Raw genomic sequence first — 23,025 nt, 5'->3', positions numbered from 1 at the left:
GGAGAGCCCAGAGTGCCTGGTTGGTACAAATGTTTCCTGTATTTAGCTGTTAACAGAAAGGTTGGTGGTCGGAATCTACACAGATTGAAGGAAAGACTTGATAATCTACTTTTGAAAATCCAGTCATTGAAAATCCTATGGCGCACAGTTTGACTCTGACTACATGGAGGCACCGTGAATAATTGGTTCAGTGGCAACTGGATGGAGGACATGGAGCTTAATTGTCCAACTCCATGCTACCAGAACCCTTATAGGCGCCCCCATTTTGAGTAGCCAATATCTAAGTTACCAATCCCTGTCAACCCTGTGTACTGAGGGGGTGGGAGTGATCCTTGCTGTAAAGATTTCTTCCCTCTTTTGAGCTACTACATCCATAAGTAAGGAGCTCTGGTATATTCCCCTTGAGTCTTAGTCTTGGAAGGGAGTTTGCTCTGAGGGGACCCGACCACTTGCCTTGATGGCTCCTGGGCGAATAGCTTACTTGTTCTTATAGTAATGAACCAGATTGCCATTATTGGTTCTGATTTTTCCTGCTGGTCTTTCTTCACGAAGTATCTTCTGTTCTTCTAGCCACTCCAGGCTGGTCTACTCGTCCTTTCCAGTGGAAATTTCTGTGGGCATAACTTTTACAGCTCAGCTCTTGTTCCTCATGATTGGCTTTAGTCCTCACAACTGCTGCTGGTGTCTAAACAAAGCACTGCTTGCTCTCTGGTGAAGAAGAATATCTACATCCTTGCCAAGTCAGCAGGCAAGGGGCCTGGAAGTCAGTAATGGCTTTATCTTTACCTGATCGCTTATTTGTCTTTCTTTTTATGTCCCAGCTTCAGACTATGGGCTGTTCCTTTCGGATGAAGACCCCAGGAAAGGCATTTGGCTGGAAGCGGGCAGGACCCTGGATTACTACATGTTACGAAATGGGGTATGCTGTTGGACACTTTCGCTCTTCCTTAAATATCTTTGTCCATGGATCTTCCACAGATGCTAACACTACTTATGCTTAACAAAAGAAAGGAGAGTACCAACAATCTGTTAAGCTTCAAGAGCATTTTATTTATAGTTGCTGTACTTAATATACTTTGTAAAGACTGTCCAGGTGGTAATAGAAAGTGTCAGCAATCCAAATTCTTGGAAATCCACAGAGAGATTGAAGAAGAAGTTAGGGGTTAGTATTTTAAGTGATGTCTACGTGCTAGGTCTAGATTTGGTAGCGAGGAGGTAAGATATGGCTTCTTTCTGGGTGTCAGAGGTGATAGAATTGAGGGGCAACGAAAATATAATCCTCATGTTAGTTGGAGGTTGAATCTTCATCTCTGTTTTACTTTTCAATTAACTTCAAATTCGAGATCTGAGGTTATTAACTATTAGGCATAGTAACAGCAACCCCAGAATGGCTCTGTTATGGAAATGTGGTGAGTGAAAAATAGTGTTAAGCCTTCTATTCGGCTTACCTCCCAAGAGACTGGGGTTTTGCAACTTGAGAGGGACCAAACTTATCAGCCAGGTCAGTATCCCATACAGTCAGAGAGAAGTATGTGATGCCTATTAATTTGTCTCTCCAGAATCCTATTTTTAAGAAAGGTAGTAAAAAAAATTAATTTCCTATTTAAAAATAACTCCCAAATGTATTATCCTTATTGTAGATTCTACACTGTCATAAAAACCAATTTCCCAAGAATTCCATGAAGAAGATAAGTCCTTCATCATGCATATGTATATTTTATAAAAATTGTTTATAGTAGTGTCAGCAAGAACTGGAAAAACACTTGTTTTTGTTAAGTTGGTTCCAACTCGTAGTAACCCTGTATAGGGTTTCCAAGGAGCGATTGTTGGGTTTGAACCGCTGACCTTGTTAGCAGTCCAGTACTCACCCTTCAGAGCTACACCAGGACTCTTAACTCTCATTTAAAAAGGCAAACAAGCATTTCCCTGAGCTCTTCTCATCAGAGTAGATCATTCTGTCTTTCAGGAAAACATAATGCCCATTCATTTACAGAAGGTAGTTTTCAGGAATTGTGAGCTATTGGAATTACTTCTTTGGTACAATTTCACTATCTGATTTTAAAGAAATCTTTATTAAAGGAATTATTGAGCACTGGACTCTCTGAGTGGTAAAAATGGTTAAATCAGTTGGCAGCTAATCAAAAGGTGAGAGGTTTAAGTTCACCAGAGGCCCATTAGAAGAAAGGTCTGCTTCGAAAAATATCAACCACTGAAAACCCTATGGAGTACATTTCTACTCTGGTATGCATTCGGTTGCCATGAGCTGGAATGAGTTGGTGACAAGTAGACTGGAAAGGAAATGCCTTTGTTTTCAAGTGTCCATAGATTCATGAACAAACCATTGTATGCTGTTTGTGTGGTTTGTGCTCTAGGATATTTTGGAATATAAAAAGAAGCAGAGACCTCAGAAAATCCGGATGCTGGATGGATCTGTGAAAACCGTGATGGTGGACGACTCCAAGACGGTTGGGGAACTCCTGGTTACCATTTGCAGTAGGATAGGTGAATATTCATTTCTTTCTTCTTTAGTATTTTTTTATGACTTTCCTCTTCGTGATTTTTTTGTTTCATCTTCTTTGATGTATAGGTAATTTTGCATGTGTCTTCACACAGTGATTTATGTCCAGCTCTAAGAAAGTGTCTGCATATTCCTGATTTGTGGATTCACAAACTGGTATTACAGAAACCTGAATTGTTCCCTAAGTTAGAATTAAGAGCCTGTCTTAGGCTGGGTTTTCTAGAGAAGCAAAACCACTGAAACATATATACGTATATAGATATAAAGAGAAGCGTATTATCTTATAATTGTAGACTCCCAGGTCCCCAGTAGAAGAGGGCGAGTCCCTCCTGTTGTCCATTACATTGGGAGCAGGCCACACCCCCAAGGAAGTATCCCTTCAGTTGATTTGACTGCTCATAGTTGCTCACCCTAGAGCTACCTATGCCTGCATTTGGTTTCCTCACTATGGGAATAAGCACATCCCACTTGGGAAATGCTAAACCTCTGGAAATCCTGGCCTAGTTAAGTTAACACAAAACCCTAACAATTACATGCCCTTCCTTTCAAAAGTGAAAGAAATTTTCAAGTTGAAAATAATGACTTGGAAATAGTTCAGTCTCCCTCCCCATGCTGAGATGCTATGTCAGCCTCATGGACCTTCAACATCTCCTTGGATACTTGACGGCCTACACGAATGACTTTCAGACAGCTCTTTTCCTGTCATTCTCTCCTTTCTAAAGCAAGCCCTACAAATCCTGTAGGAAGAAAGTAGTGTTGTCTACCTTCGGTTTCTCTTTAGACAAAAGAAGCTCATTTTTTTCCAGCGTTTCTGCTTTGACATTGTCCCTTGCCTTCCTCTGCATGGTATCTACTTTGTTCATGTTTCTGGAAGATTAGACAAAAGAGTTGAACGTGACATTTTCATGGGACCTAACTAGCTACAACTTGACCCTGTGTCTTATCCAGAGTTATTTGATGTGCGTTCCACGGCACCATGCCCATGGCTCATGTTAGTAAGACCTCCTCTTTGCCCCCGTGGACTCCTTGGCATTTTATACTCCTTGGCTGTGACTTAATTCTTTATAATTGTAACCCAATTTGTAATTTTAGGAATAACGAACTATGAGGAATACTCTTTAATCCAAGAAACTATGGAAGAAAAGAAAGAGGACGGGACAGGTACACTCAAAAAAGACAGGACACTATTGCGAGACGAGAGGAAAATGGAGAAGCTGAAGGCCAAACTTCACACAGATGACGACCGTAAGTGTTTTGGAAAGAAGCCTAATCCAGGCACCTGGGTGTTGCCAAGCTTCACACCCCTCCCATCACGTGCTAGCAGTCTTCAAAAAATCTCTGGAAAAGTGAAATTAAAAGATAATGGATTTTTTCCATGAACTTTTTGCAGGCCCCTTGTGTGTGTGACCTAGGGCAAGGGATATATATTTTTTCATTTCACCTGTAAATAAAGTTTATTGGAATCATGATGCAAATAACGTTGGATGATACGTTGCTTAATTCTTTTTCCTACAGCCTGGATTTTATTGATCTCATATCTCTGCGACCATTTAACATGTCCTCTGTCCTTTTAGTTCCTTAAAATTGGAGGGCTAATCAGATTCGGGAGTTTGGGTGGTTGGTGGTGCTGTAGGAATAGCATTAGACCACAAGGTCGGTTTGAACAGCAAGATTAGCAGTTCAAACTCAGGAGCCATTCCTCAGAAACCCTATGCAGGGTCGCTCTGAGTCAGAACCACCTGGATGGCATTTAATAACAACAACAATCAGATTAAAATTTGTGTGTGCATGTGTGTGTATATACACACATACACATACATACAAATATATTTAAAATACAGATGGCTCCTTAGCTTTTGTTACGTACTTCCTTTTAGGAGGTAACAGCTATAGATAACCGTTGCTTAGAGTCATGATTTCCTTAGTGATAGCTAGTTAATCATATGGTTCTCCCATAGGAGTCATTTTCTATGGCAACATGGCAACACAGTTAATATATGAGGGGGCTTCAAAAAGTTTATGGAAAAATTCCATTATCTTTTCATTCCGTTTTCCCACGAACTTTTTGCAGGCCCTTCATTTGATCCCTCCAAGGCCATGCTGCTTGTGACTTGCAGAGAGGATCTGACTTTATGCTGAAGCTCACTGAGACCGCCCCAGGCCTCTGCCCTTCATTGTTCTTGCCTCTGCTGTTTCATTGGGAAGATGTCATCCTTGTCATTGTGTCTATTGATCTTCAGTAGAGCTGTCATTTCATCTGACCCTTTGTCCCGTTTCTTTCTGCCTCATTGGATTTCCAGGAGCATTCTCCTTTCCAAGTGAGGCTTGAGGAGACAAACCCCAAGGATTTATTAATATGTGCATGATACCCTCGTAGATATTGTAGGAAATGAGGTCAGTCTGATACCTTCCCTGTTGCTTATAACCACAGGAGGCTGGTGTTGAATACTGACCCCAGGTGTGTAGGTCTGAGAACTGTCGGAAGTGTAGAGGATACGTTGATTCTAGTGGGCCTCAGTATCAGGAAAGGAGCCCTGGTGGTGCAGTGGTTAAGTGCTTGGCTGCGAGTTAAAAGGCTGTAACTCTGCAGGAGGAAAGGCCTGGCTAGCCGCGCCCACAATGTAACCTTGAAAACCAAACCGTTTGGGACTGTTCTGCTTTGTCACATGAGGTCACTCGACTTGACTTGCCAGCACCTAACAACTGGAGATACCAGAATAGAGTTCTCAGAATGGGTGAAGTTCATGCTGGGCCATGGACATATGTGGGAGAGTTTCTACCACCCTCCTCTTCTAGAGTTCTGTTTCCCCAGAATATGACTTTTCATTTACTTTCTCTTTTCTAATTAGGGTCAGAGATAACTTCTTATGCTCAGAGATTGTAAATTATTTCACTACTCTTGAATGAAAGAAAATGCCTAACTTGGTTGTCTTAGCTCAAAATACTAATTTCCTTATTTCTTTCCCCAAGCAGAGGAGCATATTATAAATTCAATTGCAGCACTCTGTAGTCTAGCCACGCTACTTCAAAGTCAGTTTCAACCGCAAGGTTGGTGGTTCAGACTCACCAGCTGCTCCGTGGAAACGCTATACAGGGTCACTCTGGGTCCGATCTGACTCGACATAGCTTAACAACAGCAACAATTAACTTTAGGAATGGCTGGGAATTTTCTCTCTCATTCCCTTTTTGTTTTGACTTATGTTAGATGAGAACTTTTTTCAGAGTTGAAACAGCTCAGTTGTAATATAAGAAGTAATTACAGCTGAATACAGTGTCCTATAAGTCAGCATCTGTATCCCTCAACTGTTTGGGGAAACCCCCTTTAGTTAAGAAGAGATGTAAACATTTTTTTCATGCGTCTTGTTGCAGTAAATTGGCTGGATCACAGCCGAACATTCAGAGAACAAGGAGTAGATGAAAATGAAACCTTGCTCCTTAGACGGAAGTTCTTTTACTCTGATCAGAATGTAGATTCGAGAGACCCAGTGCAGCTGAACTTGCTTTATGTTCAGGTACAGTATTTAATGCTCAGATGCGGGGCTGGCGATATTCCTGGGTGTTCTTGGATGTGCACAGGAGTTCTGCGCCGACTTCTAGCATGTCCAGTTTCCAGAGAGCCTTGCTCATGGATTACACACACATTTGGTTGTAGCTCAGGTTGATGTCTGATGTGGACTGCTGGTTACCTAGAATAATGCCTCTCTTTGGCTTAAGCTTGGGACCTGGTGGCCAGTACTGCCCCTCTCAATGTGGCATTGAGAGGCCGTTGTATTAGACTGAATTTTCTCACTACTTTAGGCACAATACAGTTGTCTAACCTGACAGTTTGGATGGAATACAAGAGAATATCAGTCAGAAAATCAGTCTTTCTCATTAACTGAAAGATGGACTCTAAGGATTCTTCTGTCTTTACCATTAAGTAATTGTTTAAACTTGAACAAGTCATTTAACTTAAACCTGAGTTGCTGTTTCCTGATATGTAAAATGTGGGCTTTGGGCTAGTTCCTCCCCAAGGTTTTGTTCAGCTCCAAGAAAGCATTACTTTTTCTCTCTTTCTCTCTCTCCATCATCTGTTTTCTCTTTCTTTTCTTCCCCCTACTGCCCCCCCCCCACTTCCAATTTCTCTCTACCTATCTGACCATATGATAGTATAAGGGTCAGCAGACTGCAGCTGTACTGACTGCTTGTTTGTATAAATAAAGTTTTATTGGTACAAAGCTCATTTTTCTTTCTCTTTTACAGATTTTTGTGCTTGTCCTTGAAGTCTAACGGTAGAATTTAGTACTTGTGATAAAAGACCACAGAGATAGTATGGCTCACAAGCTCTAAAATATTTACTTTCTGGTCCTTTGTGGGTAGTTTTCCGATTCCAAATTAGTTGATGGAAAAACAGCATGCATGGAAGGAGGGTTGGGTGAAAGAGGCTGAAAAGCTGGAAGTATCAGGACAATGAGAACACACTCATTTTAAGGCTCAGAGCGATAGCTTAAGGTTAGCTGCAATAGATGCATCTGGGTATCTGGGGGTCATTTATCTAGAGAAAAGCAAGACAAAAAGAAGAGAGATAAACGGCAACAGTGATGAGTGGAAAACTGGAAGCAATCCTTCAGATACAGTGAGGCCCCAGTTCTAAGGCTGCGAATCTGCTTGTCATTCTCCCTAAGTGTCCTAAGTATTTCATTCTTGCCTGTTTATGTCTGTCATTTACTCTGTCTCTCTTGCTCCCCCCACCCCCACTCCCATCTCCTTTATTTTGGTTAGATTGATTTGCTTTATGATTTAGGTGAGGAATCATAAAAAGTAAATTGTAGTTCTATTGCAGCCTCAATGAATCTGCTCATTTAACAAGGATTTTCTTTTACGTCGATTTTTTATAATCACGTCTACCTTCGTAGATTCTAGTTGAGCTGCAGTTTTTATATACTGGTCTCTGCTGATGTTGTCCATTTATATGCAGTTTGGGGCAAAGACGTGTTTTCCTTTGTCCTTGATCCTCCTGTGCTACACTTATCCACAGCATCCTGAAAGCCTCTTTGTGGGTGGTCTGGTATATTTCCCCTGCATCCAAACCAAGAGTGTGTGTTCTGGCACAGAATGTATCAGTGGGGCGAATGGGCCATGCCCCCAAGCCCCTGATCCTTTGGCTTTTTCTTGTGTTTCAGGCTCGGGATGATATCCTAAATGGCTCCCACCCTGTCTCCTTTGAAAAGGCATGTGAGTTTGGTGGATTTCAAGCCCAGATACAGTTTGGACCTCATGTGGACCATAAACACAAACCTGGATTCTTAGAGTAAGTGAAATGTATTTCTTTGTTTACGTACTTATTTAAACCTCCTCTCCTCTTCTTCTCCCCCTCCCCTTCCCCCTCTGTCCCCTTTCCTCTTCTTTTCTTTTCATGTATTAATTAATATTTGAGCTAGGCACTCAAAATACACATCCAAGTGTCAACCGATTGTGGACACTCCTAGCTTTTGCTCAGTTCAGGTCAAATTTGCAGACCTTAGGAAAAGCAAGAGGACTAGAAATTCTGTGTTGTAGTGTTAAATGCAAAGGTTGTTTGTTTCAAGTTCAGATAGTGTGGTTCTCTCTCTAGACTGCTCTAGGATACCTAGGAGTTTAGGAACTCACTTTCCTGTATACTATGAAACCCAGGTTTCATAAATGGAAAGCTAGAATTTTCTGACCACCACAGCTCCTGTTTGTTCACAGTTCATTAAAAGAATTTTTCTGCAAACGGCTTCTGACTTCTTACATTGAGCTCTACCATTTTCATAGGCATTCCTGCATTCAGGAGAAATTTGCTACTTTTGCTGGTCTCCCAATATGCACCCAAATTATCCTTACATAATGTGGCTGCAAAATCCTTTTATCTCTTCCCTGGTGCCCCTGGTTGTGCCAGCCAACTCACAGTGAACGTCATTGTTCAAACCTGCCAAGATTGTAAAATGCCATCAGAGCATTGGCCGTTGGCCTTAACTGTGTGCTGTCATTTGTGGTCCTGTTGCATGCTGCTTACCCTCCCTCATTAATAATGCCCCTTCCCCTAATAATCTGAGATAGCAAAGGTTAGCCAGTTTTATTCAATCAGTTTTCTCATTTCTCATTCTATTTTATGAAAGCTCATGTCTCTAGTGGTACGTGTACTCTTATTCAGATTCTAAATTAAAAGCAGTTATTATGCCCATTGGCAATTGTTTTTCCTTACAAATTTGATTTACTTTTAAATTAAACCAAATCTCATCTAGATAATAAGGTATTTTCACTTTATGTAGATATTTAATTGTTTACATGATTGTGTATACCACACAGGTAAAATTTTGTCAGGATGTACATCTTTTAATTAAAAAATAGCAATAATAGTGAGGCCACATTTCCCTGATTTTAACTTGGAGAGTTGGGTCCTGTTTTCAGGGATCTGCATCCCTGGGCTGTCCCTGGTTACTGGCCGGGCCATATTTGTCAAGCTTTGTGTCTTTCCTGATAAAGCCTTCCAGAGTTTAAAAATAAATCAAAAGAAGGTTGCATCTGTCACAGAGCCAGGTGGAAGAGAAAAGGTCAGGCTAAGATTTCAATCACAGCTTCTGAGTGAGGTACAGAGAGGTGGTTGAATGAATATGTTTCTTTGGCTTTTTTGAAAATCTGTTTAGCACTTGCGCTCAGAGTCAGCATCCTGGGGACATTCTTATGGGTGTCTTTTTCACCTTCTTCAGTGTCTAATAATTTCTAGTTTCAGAATCATGGAAATGGGCCACTGAAACCTTTTCTGAGTTTCCAGGAATTTTAAGGATGTTATAATACATCCTGTCTGCTGTTGTTTATTCGTGCCATCGAGTCGCTTCCTACTCATAGTGACCCTGAACAGATAGAGTTTCTGAGGAGCTGCTGGTGGCTTTGAACTGCCAACCTTGCTCTTAGCAGTTCAGTGCTTCTCCTACAATGCCATGCCAGGACCCTTGTGTTTCTAGGGACTGTGAAGATTGTGAAATGCATGGTGTCTGCTCTAGTGATGGGGATGTAGCTGCTAGAAAGAGACAGCGAAACAGTGCCCAAGTGGTGAGAGTAAAGAGTCAGAAAAAAAACCCAGCACTCCCAAACCAAGTCTCGTGTGCTCTATGTGAGAGAGCTGGCTTTGTTTAAGGACAGCTTTCTTTGGGTCACCTCCAAAGGATCCCAGAAAGATCCTTTTATTGGAGAAGAAGTATAAACAGCACCTAAACTAATAACCGGAATCCTGGTGAGGCACTGTAGGAAAACACTGGACTGAGAACCACCAGCTTGGTGGTTCAGCAATTCAACCCCACCAGCGCCTCCTTGGAAACACTATACAGAGTCACTGTGAGTCGGAACCAACTTGATGGCACTTAACTTTTAATATTCTCCACTAACATCATAACCCAAATGTATCAATTCTTCTGTGGTCTTACTTATTCATTGTCCAACTTTCTCATGCATATGAAGCTGTTGAAAATACAATGGCTTGGGGCAGGTACCCCTTTGTCCTCGAACTGACATCTTTTCTCTTGAACACTTTAAAGAGGTCTTATGCCATAGATTTTAATGTAGTATGTCATTTGATTTCCTGACTGCTGCTTCCATGAGTGTTGATGGTGGATCTGAGCAAAATGAAGTCTTTGACAACTTCGTCTTTTCTCCATTTATCTTGATGTTATGTATTGATCCAGTGGTGGGTTTTTTGTTTTGTTTACATTGAGGGGCAATCCATACCGAAGGGTGTGATCATTGATCTTCATGAGTATTTTAAGTCCTCTTTGCTTTCAGCAAGCAAGATTATATCATCAGCATACCTCAGGTTGTTAATGAGTCATCCTCTAATCCTGATGCCATGTTCTTATTCCTCATATAATCCAGCTTCTAGAATTATTTGTTCAGCATACAGATTGAATATGCTGAGCAAATGTTGTTGTTAAGTGCTGTGGAGTCGGTTCCGACTCATAGCGACCCTGTACAGGGTTTCCGAGGCTGTAAATCTTTACGGGAGCAGAACGCCTCATCTTTCTCCTGCAGAACAGCTGGTAGTTTCGAACTGCTGACCTTGCGGTTCACAGTCCAATTCATAACCACTACGCTACCAGAGCTCCTTGAAGAAACATGATAAATCTTCTCAACTCAATATCATAATTTTTTATAAAATTGTAATTAAAACACCGTATTACTGATGTTGGGTGATATAGGAGATAAAAAAAAATGGATAAATCTACTGTTATGAAAATGGAAGTGTTTTATTAAGCAAAAGGTATCACCAAGTGAAAAATGAAACTCTAGATTAAAAGAAGAACTATTTATGCTGGCAATACCTAATACCAAGGAACAAATTAATATAGCATGAATATTTAATAATGTTTAGTAAGATATTAAAAGGAAAGAGAATCTAAGAAAAGGATAACCTAGGATATCATCAGGCACTTTAGATAGGAGGAAATTCAACTGGTTTATGAAGATGAAAAGATAGCCAAATAAAGAATCTGGAAAATGCATAATAAATAAGGATATCATATTTTGTCCATCAGATGGGCACAAATTGAAATCTGTAGAACACCAAAGTACTTCTCAGAGGAAGTAACACTTTCCAGAATATTAATTAGCCTGTTATGTTTTTAAATATAGACAAAAGGATATATTGTTTCTAGATACCGGAAGCTTTAGGAGAGCATTCAAATATGTGTAGAAACTAATGTCAAGACTCAATGACCACTATTAGACAGGGAGAGAAGAATGGTGTGGCTGACTCTGTACTCTCTCTTTCTTTAAAAACAGAGGAAAGGAACATGAAGCAAATATAGTATTATTTTTACATGTATTTAGACATATATGAATTATGAGGTATATGCTTTTGTATATATTTGGAATATTTCACAGTTAGCTTTTCTTTTAGGAAACAAAATTGCAGTAGTCTGGACTTGAGACAATGAAAGCCTATATTCATTGAGGTTGAGTGTATAACACTTGACAGAGTCAAAATTAATAGGCGTGAGAGTTTGTGTAAAAGGTCTCTGTATTTTTGACATGATCTGTTACTCTATATGTGACAGGTGGAAAAATGTTCCAGTGGGTGGGTCGAGTTAGGCAGGTAACGGACTGGAAACTTCTCTCTCTCTCTTGATTATCCTTATAATCCAAACAAAAACAAAACTCGCTGCCATAGAGTCGAGACCGACTCCTTATTATTGTTGTTGTTTTACTGTCTCGACTCTGTTCCAACTCAGCAACCTTAAACACAACACAAGGAACCCTGCCGATCCTGAGCCTGCCTCACAGTCATTGTCAAGCTTGAGTCCACTACTGCTGCCATGTGTCAGTCTGTACATTGAGTGACTTCCTCTTTCTCACTGACCCTCTACTTTATCTATCTACAGTACTTCTCCAGCCCCGGTCCCTCCTGATAATATGTCCAAAGTATGAAAGACGAAGTCAGGCCATCCTGGCTTCTAAGGGACATTCTGGCTATACTTCTTCCAACACAGATTTGTTTTTTTTTTCTAACAGTCCATGATACTTTTAATATTCTTCTTCAACATCATAACTCAAATGCATCAATTCTTCTACAGTCTTCCTTATTTATTGTCCAACCTTCATATTCATATGAAGCTGTGGAAAATACCATGTGCACCTTAGTCCTTAAACTGACATCTTTGCTCTGGAACACTTTTAAGAGGTCTTGTGTAGCACATTTGACTAATGCAATACATTACTTGATTTCCTGACTGTTGTTTCCATGTCAAGGCAAAATGAAGTCTTTGGCAACTTCTATCTTTTATCCATTTAGCATGATGTTTTTTATTGGTCCAATGGTGCAAATTTTGGGTTCTTTACATTGTGGTGCAACCCATATTGAAGACTGTGGTCTTTAATTTTCATCAACAAGTATTTTAAGTCCTCTTCGCTTTCAGCAAGCAAGGTTGTGTCATCTGCATATCACAGGTTTATTAATGAGTCTTCCTCCAAAACTGATGCTATGGTCTTCATATAACCTAGATTTGGGGATTATTTGCTCAGCACAGAGATTGAGTCAGGAGGATGACAGGATACAACCCTAATGCACACCTTTCCCCATTTTAAACCATACAGTATCCCCTTTTCTGTTCATATGACTGCCTCTTAGTCTATGTACAGGTTCTTCCTGAGCACAATTAAGTGTTCTGGAATGCTCATTTTCCACAATGTTATCCATAGTTTGTCATGAGCCACACTGTCGAAAGCCATTGCATAGTCAATAAAGCACACATAAGCATCTTTCTGGTATTCTCTGTTTCAGCCAAGATCTTTCTGATGTCAGCAATAATATCCCATCTTCATCTGAATTCAACTTGAGCCTCTCTAACAGTTCCCTGTCATTGTACTGTTACACCTGATTTTGAATTACCCTTGGCAAAAATTTACTTGTATGTGATATTAATAATATTGTCCTATGATTTCTGCATTCTGTTGGGTCACCTCTCTTTGGAAAGGGCACAAATATCAATCTCTTTCAATCAGTTGGCCAGGTAGCTGTCTTCCATATTTCTTGGCATAGATGAATGAGTGCCTCCAGTGCTCCATTAGTTTGTTGAAAGATTTCAGTTTGTTTTCCATCAATTCCCAGTACCTTGTTTGTTGCCCGTGTCTTCAGTGCACCTCCGACTTCTTCCCTCAGCTCCATTGGCTCTTGACCATATGCTATCCCTTGAAATGCTTGAACATGAACTATTTCTTTTGGTACAGTGACTCTGTATATTCCTTCCATCTTCTTCTCTTTTTTTTTAATGTTTCACTGTGAATTATATGATCGTTTACATGGGAGAACATTAGTTTTACATTCATTCTATCGTATATCGTTTCAATGCCATGGTTCCAACCCCCACCATGCATCATCAACCAAACAAAGGGTATACACTGCAAGCCTGCCCCCTACACTGCCCCCCACCCCCCAGTCTTCAGCACACAGTTGCTCTCCCTCTCTGGATCTAAAGTCCCCAGCTGCTCCATCGCTCCATGTCATCATCTCTGCCTCCATCTCAGGTATCGTTGCTTCTCTGGGTAGGGTCCTACTCTCAGCTCTTCTCCGTTGATGGTCCTAGGGACCTCCACTCCTAGACTGGAAAGTTAATTACTCCCTTTCTTGCTATAAAATGTCTAGCTTTACATTTCCAACCCTCACAATCAGTCCTGATAACAATTATTCACTATTGTATCACAAGAGACCCATCTGCATTTCATTTCATCAGCTCCACCTAGACAGATTGGATAGTACTCACTGGAGATTCTGCCTTCCTCCATGCTCCCTGGCTCTAGGTTCCCTTTTGAAAGCTTGTAAGCCAGCTATTTCTTGCCTTTGTAGCCCCTCCCCTCCCCTTTTGGGTAGCCAATGTCCAAGTTGCCCATCCCTGTCTACTCTGTGTGTGGAGGGGGTGGGAATTATTCTTGCTGTAAGGATTTGTTCCCTCTTTTGAGTTACTGCATCCATAGGTATAGGTCAAGTTCATCAAATTGTATCAGATTACTCTTTTTTTCCTCTTCTTTCTTCTTCTGGTTGAGCTTTGATCATCCAGTCATTGAAGTCAGGTCAAGTGGGTATTATCTGCAAGTGTGGGTGTTCTTGTGCATATGCCCTCTCTTTTTATCAGCTGCACGCTTCACTCTCCACATTGTAGAGCTTAGCTCGCCACTTCATTGCTGTTTTTCCCTCACTTCCCTTTATCAGTGACGAGCGTGGTCACCAATCATAGCGTGTATTCATTACCATTGAGTCTTATTCTTGGAAGGGAGTTTGCACTGAGGGGACCTGACCACTTGCGTTATGTTTCCTGGGTAAGTAACTTGTTTGTTCTTGTAGTAACAGTCCGTCTGCCTCTATTGTTTTGTGTTTTTCCTGTAGGTCTTCCATCTTCTTTTGATGCTTTCTGCATCATTCAATATTTTGCCCATAAAATCCTTCAATATTGAAAGTCAAGACGAGTTTTTCTTCAGTCCCCTCAGCTTGAGAAATGCTGAGAGTTTTCTTCCCTTTTGGTTTTCTAACTCCAGGTCTTTGCAGGTTTCATTATAATATTTGACTTTGTCTTCTCAAGCTGACCTTTGAAATTTTCTGTTCACCTCTTTTACCTCCTCATTTCTTCCATTTGCTTTAGGATCTCTATGTGGGAGAGCAAGTTTCAGAGTCTCTTCTTACATCCATTTTGGTCTTTTCCTTTTTTTGTCCCTTGTGGTTACAAATCGGGCTGCTAATCTCACGGTCAGCAGTTCGAAACTACCAACTGTTCTGCGGGAGAAAGATGAAGTTTTCTGCTCCTGTAAAGATTTACAACCTCAGAAACCCTGTACAGGGTTGCTATGAGTCGAACCAACTCCACAGCACATAACAACAACAACAACAATGACCTTGTGCTTTCTTCTGAATGATGTTCATGTCATCCCACAACTCTTCTGATCTTTGGTCATTAGTATCTAATGCATCAAATGTGTTCTTGAAATGATATCTAAACTGAAGTGGGATATGTTCAAGGTCAATTTTGGCTCTTGTGGATTTAATTTTCATCAGCTTCAGCCTGAATTTGCATATGGGTAATTGATGGTTTGTTCCACAGTCTGCCTCTGGTCTGATTTTGTCTGATGATGTGGAGCTTTTCCACCACCTCTTCCCACAGACATAGTCAGTTTGATTTTTGGGTCTTCATCTGGTGAGGTCCATATGTATAGTCATTTTTATGTTATTGTAAAATGATAATTTGCCATGAGAAAGTCATCTTATGAAATTCTCTCATGCACTCTCCAGTGTAGTTTCTATCACCAGGGTCATATTTTCCAAATACTGATCCTTCCTCTCTGTTTCCAACCTTTGCATTCCAGTCACTAGTAATTTTCAATTCATCTTGATTGCATGTGTGATAAGTTTCAGACTGAAGAATTGGTAGAATTCTTCAATTTCATCCTTACTGGCTTTAGGGCTTTGTGCATAAATTTGAGTATATTGGTATTACCGGGTCCTCCATATGTTGTTGTTGTTAATTGCCATTGAGTCGGTTGTGACTCATAGCCACCCTGTGTAAGGTTTCTGCAGAGCAGCTGGCGGGTTTGAACTGCCGACCTTGTTGTTTGCAGCCCAGTGCTGATCCTGCAGTGCCATACCAGGGATTCAAATAGGTTTATGGATATGTTCCTGTTACAGAGAGCATTATACTTCAAGATAGATCTCGAAATGTTATTTTTGATAAGGAATGTGATACCATTGCTCTTCAATTCGTGATTCCTGGCATAGTAAAACATGATTGTCAGATTCAAAATGGCCAGTACCAATTCAGTTCAGCTCATTAATGCCTAGGACTTTGATAACTTACTCATTCCATCTAATTTTTGACAACTTCCAATTTTACTAGATTCATATTTCATAATTCCCTGTTCTGATTATTAATGGATGTTTACAGCTATTTCTCCTCATTTTCAGTTCCACCAACAAATGAACGTCCTGAAAATTTTGCTCCATTCACGTTATCACAGTCAACTCCACTTTGACGAGGCAGCTTTTTCCCATTGATATTTTGGGTTCCTTCCACCTTGATGGGTCATCTTCTGGCACTATATCTGACAATATTCTGGTGCTCTTCATCATGTTTTGGTATTCAGAGTTCTGGTGCTGACGGTGTTCCGCTGCTATTGATAAGGTTTTCAGTGGCTAAGTCTTCAGAAGTAGGCTGCCTCTCTTCTTCCTGACCTTAGTCTGGAAGCTCAGCTGGAATCTCTCCACAGTACATGTGCCCTGGTCACATGACTTCCGGTATCACAACAACACACAAGCTACCATAGCATTCCAAACTGATAGATGAATCGTCTGACTCATAGCAACCCCAAATAGAGTTTCTGAGACTGTAAGTCTTTATTTACGAGAGCAGATAACCTCATCTTTCTCCTCTGGCTTACTGTTGGATTTGAACGACTGACCTTGTGTTTAGCAGCCAATGCTTAAACCATAGTGGCACCAGGGTCCCTTATAGCCCCTTCAGAGTGTTTGCGTACAGGAAGTGTTTGTGTGTTCTTCTGAAGCGTTTTCTGAAAAAACAAAGCAACCCAGGGTATGAATCTGTTGGGGAAGACTTTCAAGTGGACTTGGAATTTTTTCCCCAACAATCTCAAGATAATTCTGTTGTCAACAGGCAAAGCTTTTGACACAGTGGGAGATCTTAAGTCAGTTTTTCTTTTGACATTTGTGTCAAAACACACACTCCTCCTCTGGAGTTGGTCTTCTGTGTTCTTTAGTCAAACTGATTTTGGTGTAGATTTTCCAGTTTCAAACTAACAGTGAAGCAGGCATTTCAGCTTTTGTTTTTCACTGGCTCTGTCTTACCTGCTATGTATTGATTGTCACCTGCTCTTCAGATTAAAATTAAAATATAATTAAAGTCATTTTGATACCTTTCTGTACTTTTTTCCTTTATGATTTGCTTCTGTCCTTTGCTCCTGACACCCCTGAGCTCTCCTATCCATTTCAGGAACTTGTCACCATACAAAGTGCCTTCCTGGCTACTTCCCAACCCTATAACTTTCAAAACAGGAACCTCTGAGTCTGTGCCAGCCCTGAGCTGCGTTGGGCTTCTGGGCATTTCTAAAAAGTTAGATTGCCATCATCATAGTACTTATTGTTATTTGGCTGTTTCTATTATTTCACTCCTTCCCTTGTGTACCAATAAACATGAGGTTATTTCACTGAAGGATAGCTGCTTAAGAACACAGTCTCTGAAGCCCACAGACAGAAAGCTGACTTAGTGGCTATGCCTATGGTCAAGTTGCTTAGCCCCCCGAAGCTTTAGATTCCACATGCAGAATAAGATGTGTTTTTCCCTGGGACCTTTTTCAGGATTTACTTAATCTACTTATGCATGTAAAACAGCTGAAGAATGTCTGATCAATAAATGGCACTTATTGTTAATAGTAGAGAGCCTCTATCAACATGGTTAGATAATCCCAAAAGTCAGCTGAAGTGCTGAATCCTAATAAATGTTATCAATATCTGCGTAGTGGTTATGAATGGGGCTGCTAACCTCAGGGTCAGCAGTTCGAAACTACCAGCTGTTCTGCAGGAGAAAGAGGCGGCTTTCTGCTCCTGTAAAGATTTACAGCCTCGGAAACCCTGTGCAGGGTCGCTAGGAGTCGGAACCAGCTCCACGGCACATAACAACAGCATCTATGAAACTTGTTATTTTGCCTTTAAAGCTAGCCATTCATGTCTCAATCTTGTGATGCACAGGCAATGTTTTTTGGGGTTTTCTTTAGGTACAAGTTTCCTAGTCGGGGTTCTCCATGACCTTTCTATAGAAACCACATCTCTGATGTGCAAGAGAATTAAAAGATAATTATGAAGCAATTTGAGCACAGAATTTTCCTAGATTTTTATATTTTTCTTTTCATTATGTTGTCGTTTTCTTCCCTTTAGCTAATGTTTTTGTAAATATTTATTTACCTTTAGGAAGTATTCAAGCTCCCTGGTGGTACAGTGGTTAAGTGCTCAGCTAGCTGTTAAAAAAAGGTCAGCAGTTGGAGTCTACCAGCTGTTCTGTGGTAGAAAGACATGACAGTGTGTTTCCATAAAGATTTACAGTCCTAGAACCCCTGTGGAGGACAGTTCTATCCTGTCCTTCTGGGTGGCCATGACTTGGAGTGGACTTGACAGCAGTAGGCTGAGGAAGCACTTAGGAACTCCCTATTGGTGCTATTTTAGCAGCTTACGGGATATGATGTCAGTATACTACTGAATTTGGGGTATGTAATCAGCCACAACAGATAGGAGAGCAAGGACAACTGACTCTTGGTAGGGACACGGCCTCAGCTGTAGTAGAAGTATGGGGCTCATGAGAACGGAGTCTGTTAGCTCCAAACTCAGCTTCCTATGGATTGTAGAGAGTAAGAAGAGCATCTATAAGTCGGCTGCTTGGTGATGTGGATGATCTATTATAATTATTGCATTCAGAAAGTATGACCTGTACAATGTTGGCAGTAGGGGGTTGTAAGGAGGAGTGAGCTCAAAATGCATGTATTTTAGATGGCTGTCCTTTCAAGGAGGGGACACTTTAAAGAGAGAGGTGGAGCTACATGAGGAGAACTTACTTAATGAGGAGAACATTTTCCAATCAGCTTTGACAGCCTGACCCATTTCCTCAGAGAAGGCTGACAGATTACACTTGTACGAGTGCCCCAGATGCTCAGGACCTTTCCAAACCCAGGCTTGGTAATCAAAACAACTGAGCTGGAACTGCCGAACTGCTGCCTGCCAGGCAGTGATGACAGGCTACCTGCTTGCTCCAGCTTTCTGCTGACACCCTGCACTTTGCTGATTTACTGGGGGAAATGCATCACACACACGCGCATCATATTTTATAATATTTTCATTTAAGATTCCATCAAATCCATTTTGGAGACAACATCAGGATAATACCTCAAAATGCAAGCTCCTGGAAGTTCTGTTCAGTACCGCTGGAGACGAGATAATGACGCCGGCTTGGGCGGATCGCTTTTGCAGCGTTGAGTGTAGGGCTGCATGTAGCAGTATAGAACTTGCTTGACACAGGTCTCCAGCACATTCTACCCATGCCTGGCATCTGGCCACCATCCTGTGGTGCTCTTCTAGTTACGGTATAATTGTTCTGAGGGAGGTGGCATGGAGCCTTTCTGGGTACTTTTGGTACTTAGGTCTGTTTTGGTTGATGGTGTGGAAGCTACTGTCTAGAAGTCCGCAGCTGTGGCCCGTACGTGGGTGCTTTTACAATCTTATTGCCGGCATGCTCCTGAGTTGAGCAGGGGTGAGTGCTGAAATGGCTATGCATTCAGGTGGATCCACTCCATGACCTCTAAGGTGCTCAGCTTCTTTGGGGCTTGACTTGTTTATGATCATGGTTCTTGCCAGCGCTCTCTGTCCTTCCTGTTTGTCCAGGAAGTTGCTTAATCATGATCATAACACCTAAGTTGCTAATGATCAGGTCTTTTTCAGACCCCTCTTGCTGGCTGCCTTGGATTCTTGATGAGGCAAGGGTTCTGCTGGTGCATAGACGCACATCTCCAGGATTCCTTTGTCTAGGGAAGTAGTTTGCAGATTGATGATTTATTCAGGTCTTAATGGAGCCAGAATTTAAAGTATACAAGTCTTTGTTTTTTTATTAGTTATTTATTGGATTGTACAACCATCTCCACAATATAATTTTAGAATATTTTCACCTCTCTTAAAAGAAACCCTGTACTGTGAGCAATTGTCACTATTCCGCCTACTCCCATCCCAGCCGCGGCTCTCGCTCACTTTCTGTCTCTGTAGATTGGCCTAATCCGAACATTTCAGAGAAATGCAGTCATAAGACATGTGGTCTTTTGTGACTGTGTTCTTTCACTTAGCATAATGTTTTCAAGGCCCTCCCATGTTGTAACAGACTTGTATATTAGTACTTCTTTCCATAAATATGTCATTGGATGAATAAGTCACATTTTATCCATTCATCAGTCAATGGATCCGGTCATCAGTTTCCACTGTCTCACTGTTAATGAATAATACTGCTATGAACCTTCATGAACAAGTTTTTGTGTGGAAATATGTTTTCACTCTTCTGGTCCATGGTTCAAGCTCACCAGCTGCTCCTTGGAAACGTTACACAGGGTCGCTATGGGTCAGAATCGACTCGACAGCACTTAACAACCACCACAACAAGTATATATCTAGAAATGCAGTTGATGTTTAACATTTTGAAGAACTATCAAGCTATTTCTCAAAGTATCTGCATCATTTTAGTTTCCACTAGCTTTATGAGGTGTTCTGCTCCCGTAAAGATTTACAGCTTTGGAAACCCTATATAGGGTCGCTTTGAGTCGGAATAGATTTCACTGCACACCATCACCACCAGCCAGTCATATATGAAGGCTCCAGTTTCCCCATACGTTCACCTACACTTGTTCTTGTCTGTGCATTTTATTATAGGGTATATGCATATATAACCATCTACAGGGTATGCAGAAGTATCTTATAATGTTTTGCCTTTCGTTTTCTTGATGGCTAATGATGTTCAGCATCTTTTCATGTACTAACCAAGTGTATACTTTCTTTGAGGAAATATCTTTTCAGATCCTATGTCCTTTTAAAAAAATTGAATTTTTTTATTATTATTGAGTTATAGAATATATATTCTGGATACAAATATGTACCAGATTCTGATTTGAAAATATGTTCTCCCATTTTGTCTCTTCACTTTCTTGATCAAGTAATTTGTATTACAAAAGTTTTAAATTCTGTGTGGTCTAATTTATCTTTTTCTTTTGTTGTTTTTTTAACTGTCATGTTGAAAAAAAAAAAACAAACTTTAACCTAAGGTGGTGGTGGTGTCGTGCCATTGAATTGGTTCCGACTCACAGCGACACCTTGTATAAAGTTTCCAAAGGGCAGTTGGTGGGTTTGAACTGCAACATTGAGGTTCGTAGTCCAGTGCTGATCCTACAGCACCATACCAGGTGTGCTAAGGTAGTGAAGATTTATTCTTATATTTTTCTACAAGAGTTTTATTGTTTCAGCTCTTAACATTTTAGGTTTATGATCCATTTTTTAATTTTTGTAGATGGTGTCAGGTAGGGATCCAAATTCTTTCGCATTTAGTGATCTAGCCATTTTAGTGGACCAAACTGGAAAATATGTGTTTGTTGTTGTTGTTAAGTGCTGTTGAGTTGGTCCTAACTCATAGCAACCCTGTGTAGGGTTTCTGAGGAGCAGCTGGTAGGTTTGAACGTCTGACCTTTCAGTTAGCTGTCCAGTGTTTATCCTACAGTACCACACAAGGACTCCATGTGTTTTTTAGAAAAAGAGAAATGAATCAGGAATTCAGACCAATATTTCTAATTCAAATGAAAGATTGCAGGGTTTTTATTTAACTTTTTTCCTTTTTTAAAAACTTTATTTTTACCTACTTCATGCCAAAAATCTCAGTTTCTATCAACTAATACAATTACTTGGTTGTTTGATCCTAATTATATCCCTCTTGTTGTTGTTAAGTGCCGTCAAGTCGGTTCCAACCCATAGCGACCCTGTATAGGGTTTCTGAGAAGTGACTGCTGAACTTGAACTGCTGACCTTGCAGTTCAAACAGCTTTGCAGTTTGGTGCATTAACCCACAGCGCCACACCAGACGTCCTAGCGTTGTATTTATGTATAATGTAATAGCCTAGGGAGAGTGGAAAGGGGCAGGTATGTAGAAAGGGTGTTCGTTTAAAACAAAAATGATATAAATAATTTTACTAACAAAGCTGTGCGGTTTATCTTTAAGATAGATCCCACTAGAGATGCATAGTCAAAAGACTGTTTTCAAAGTTACTTGAAATCATTATTCTCCCTGTAGGTATACTGCCAAATAAGTTCGTTAGCTGCAGTTTACTTTTGATTTTTAGGGGTTGCTTGTTACCTCCCTCCTTTGCAATTTCATGTAGTTCCAAAGTCAAAAGAATAACATAAGGAGCACTCAGAGAGGTTTAATTTCTATCCTTCTCTCTGCTGCCTCTCCCCATAGAGAACTGTTTTTATGAGTACTAGATTTATTCTTCTGTTGCTTTAAAAAAAATTTTTTTTAAGTTTCCTTTCTTTCTTACAAAGGGTAACTTGTATGCCTTACCCCACCCCCCCTTAACAATATATCCTGGGAATTGTTTCTTTAAATATGTTAGTTTGACCCTTTTTTTTTTTTTTCCATTAGGTTTTTATTTATTTATGCCTTTGTTTAAATGTGTTGTGGAATATTTCAGTCTGTTATTAATTAGACCATAAAGATTGGGTGGGTGAGGTAGTGATGTAACTATAGACTTTATAAAAAAGTCTCTCTCTCTCTATCTCTCTCTCGATCTATCTATCTATATATATATATTTTTTTTTTTTTTAATATTTCTCTTCATAGAACATAATAAATAACTTCCATTTTTTTCCTCCCTTTCAGTCTAAAGGAATTCCTGCCCAAAGAATACATCAAGCAGAGAGGAGCCGAAAAGAGGATATTTCAGGTATTGGAAATGTACAGAATGTATTTTCTCCTCACTTCCTATCCTCATTTGTTAGTGTGAGCAAGGCCTCTGCACATGTTTGTTTGTTTTGTTTTTTTTAAGCTGCTTTCTTTACATAATAAAGGCTGAGAAGCTCAAGAGTAAACAAGCTGAGGGTTCTACTTTGGACAGATTTATTATCTTCATCCATACCTTCTTGCTAAAAATTACTTAGCCCTTCTGTGGAAATGGTTTTTTTTTTTTTTTTTTTTTTTTCAGGAGGTATTATCCTGGGAGCCAGGTCTCTGGGCCATGCAAGCTGTTTGTTAATATAAAGATTGCTGGTTCGAGCCCTACAGTCAGCAGGACCATGTAGGGAAAACCTGATATCCTGTTTCTGTCACAATTACTGCCAATAGAACCCTGTGGGACAGTTCACACAAGGGGTCGCAAAGAGTCAGAGCAGACTAAGAGGCAATGTGATTTTGGTTCACCTTGGTAGCAATGAAAATGTTGTGTCATTAACC

General features: G+C 40.4%; 1 protein-coding gene across 1 annotated transcript in view; it reads left to right on the top strand.

Annotated features, from left to right (window-relative positions):
• The window catches only part of TLN2 (talin 2), a 229,757-nt gene that overhangs the window by 4,434 nt on the left and 202,298 nt on the right, over positions 1 to 23,025 (top strand). The window contains exons 2-7 of the mRNA XM_006831575.1: positions 822 to 919; positions 2,373 to 2,502; positions 3,611 to 3,763; positions 5,888 to 6,030; positions 7,681 to 7,808; positions 22,456 to 22,519. Coding sequence (XP_006831638.1) covers positions 822 to 919; positions 2,373 to 2,502; positions 3,611 to 3,763; positions 5,888 to 6,030; positions 7,681 to 7,808; positions 22,456 to 22,519 — 716 coding nt within the window. The remainder of the gene's footprint in view (positions 1 to 821; positions 920 to 2,372; positions 2,503 to 3,610; positions 3,764 to 5,887; positions 6,031 to 7,680; positions 7,809 to 22,455; positions 22,520 to 23,025) is intronic.

The sequence above is a fragment of the Chrysochloris asiatica genome, unplaced genomic scaffold, assembly GCF_000296735.1.
Source record: "Chrysochloris asiatica unplaced genomic scaffold, ChrAsi1.0 scaffold00004, whole genome shotgun sequence".
NCBI classification, from domain to species: Eukaryota; Metazoa; Chordata; class Mammalia; order Afrosoricida; family Chrysochloridae; genus Chrysochloris; species Chrysochloris asiatica.
The sequence above is the reverse complement of the archived record's forward strand: the minus strand, read 5'-3'. Positions and strand labels throughout refer to the sequence as shown.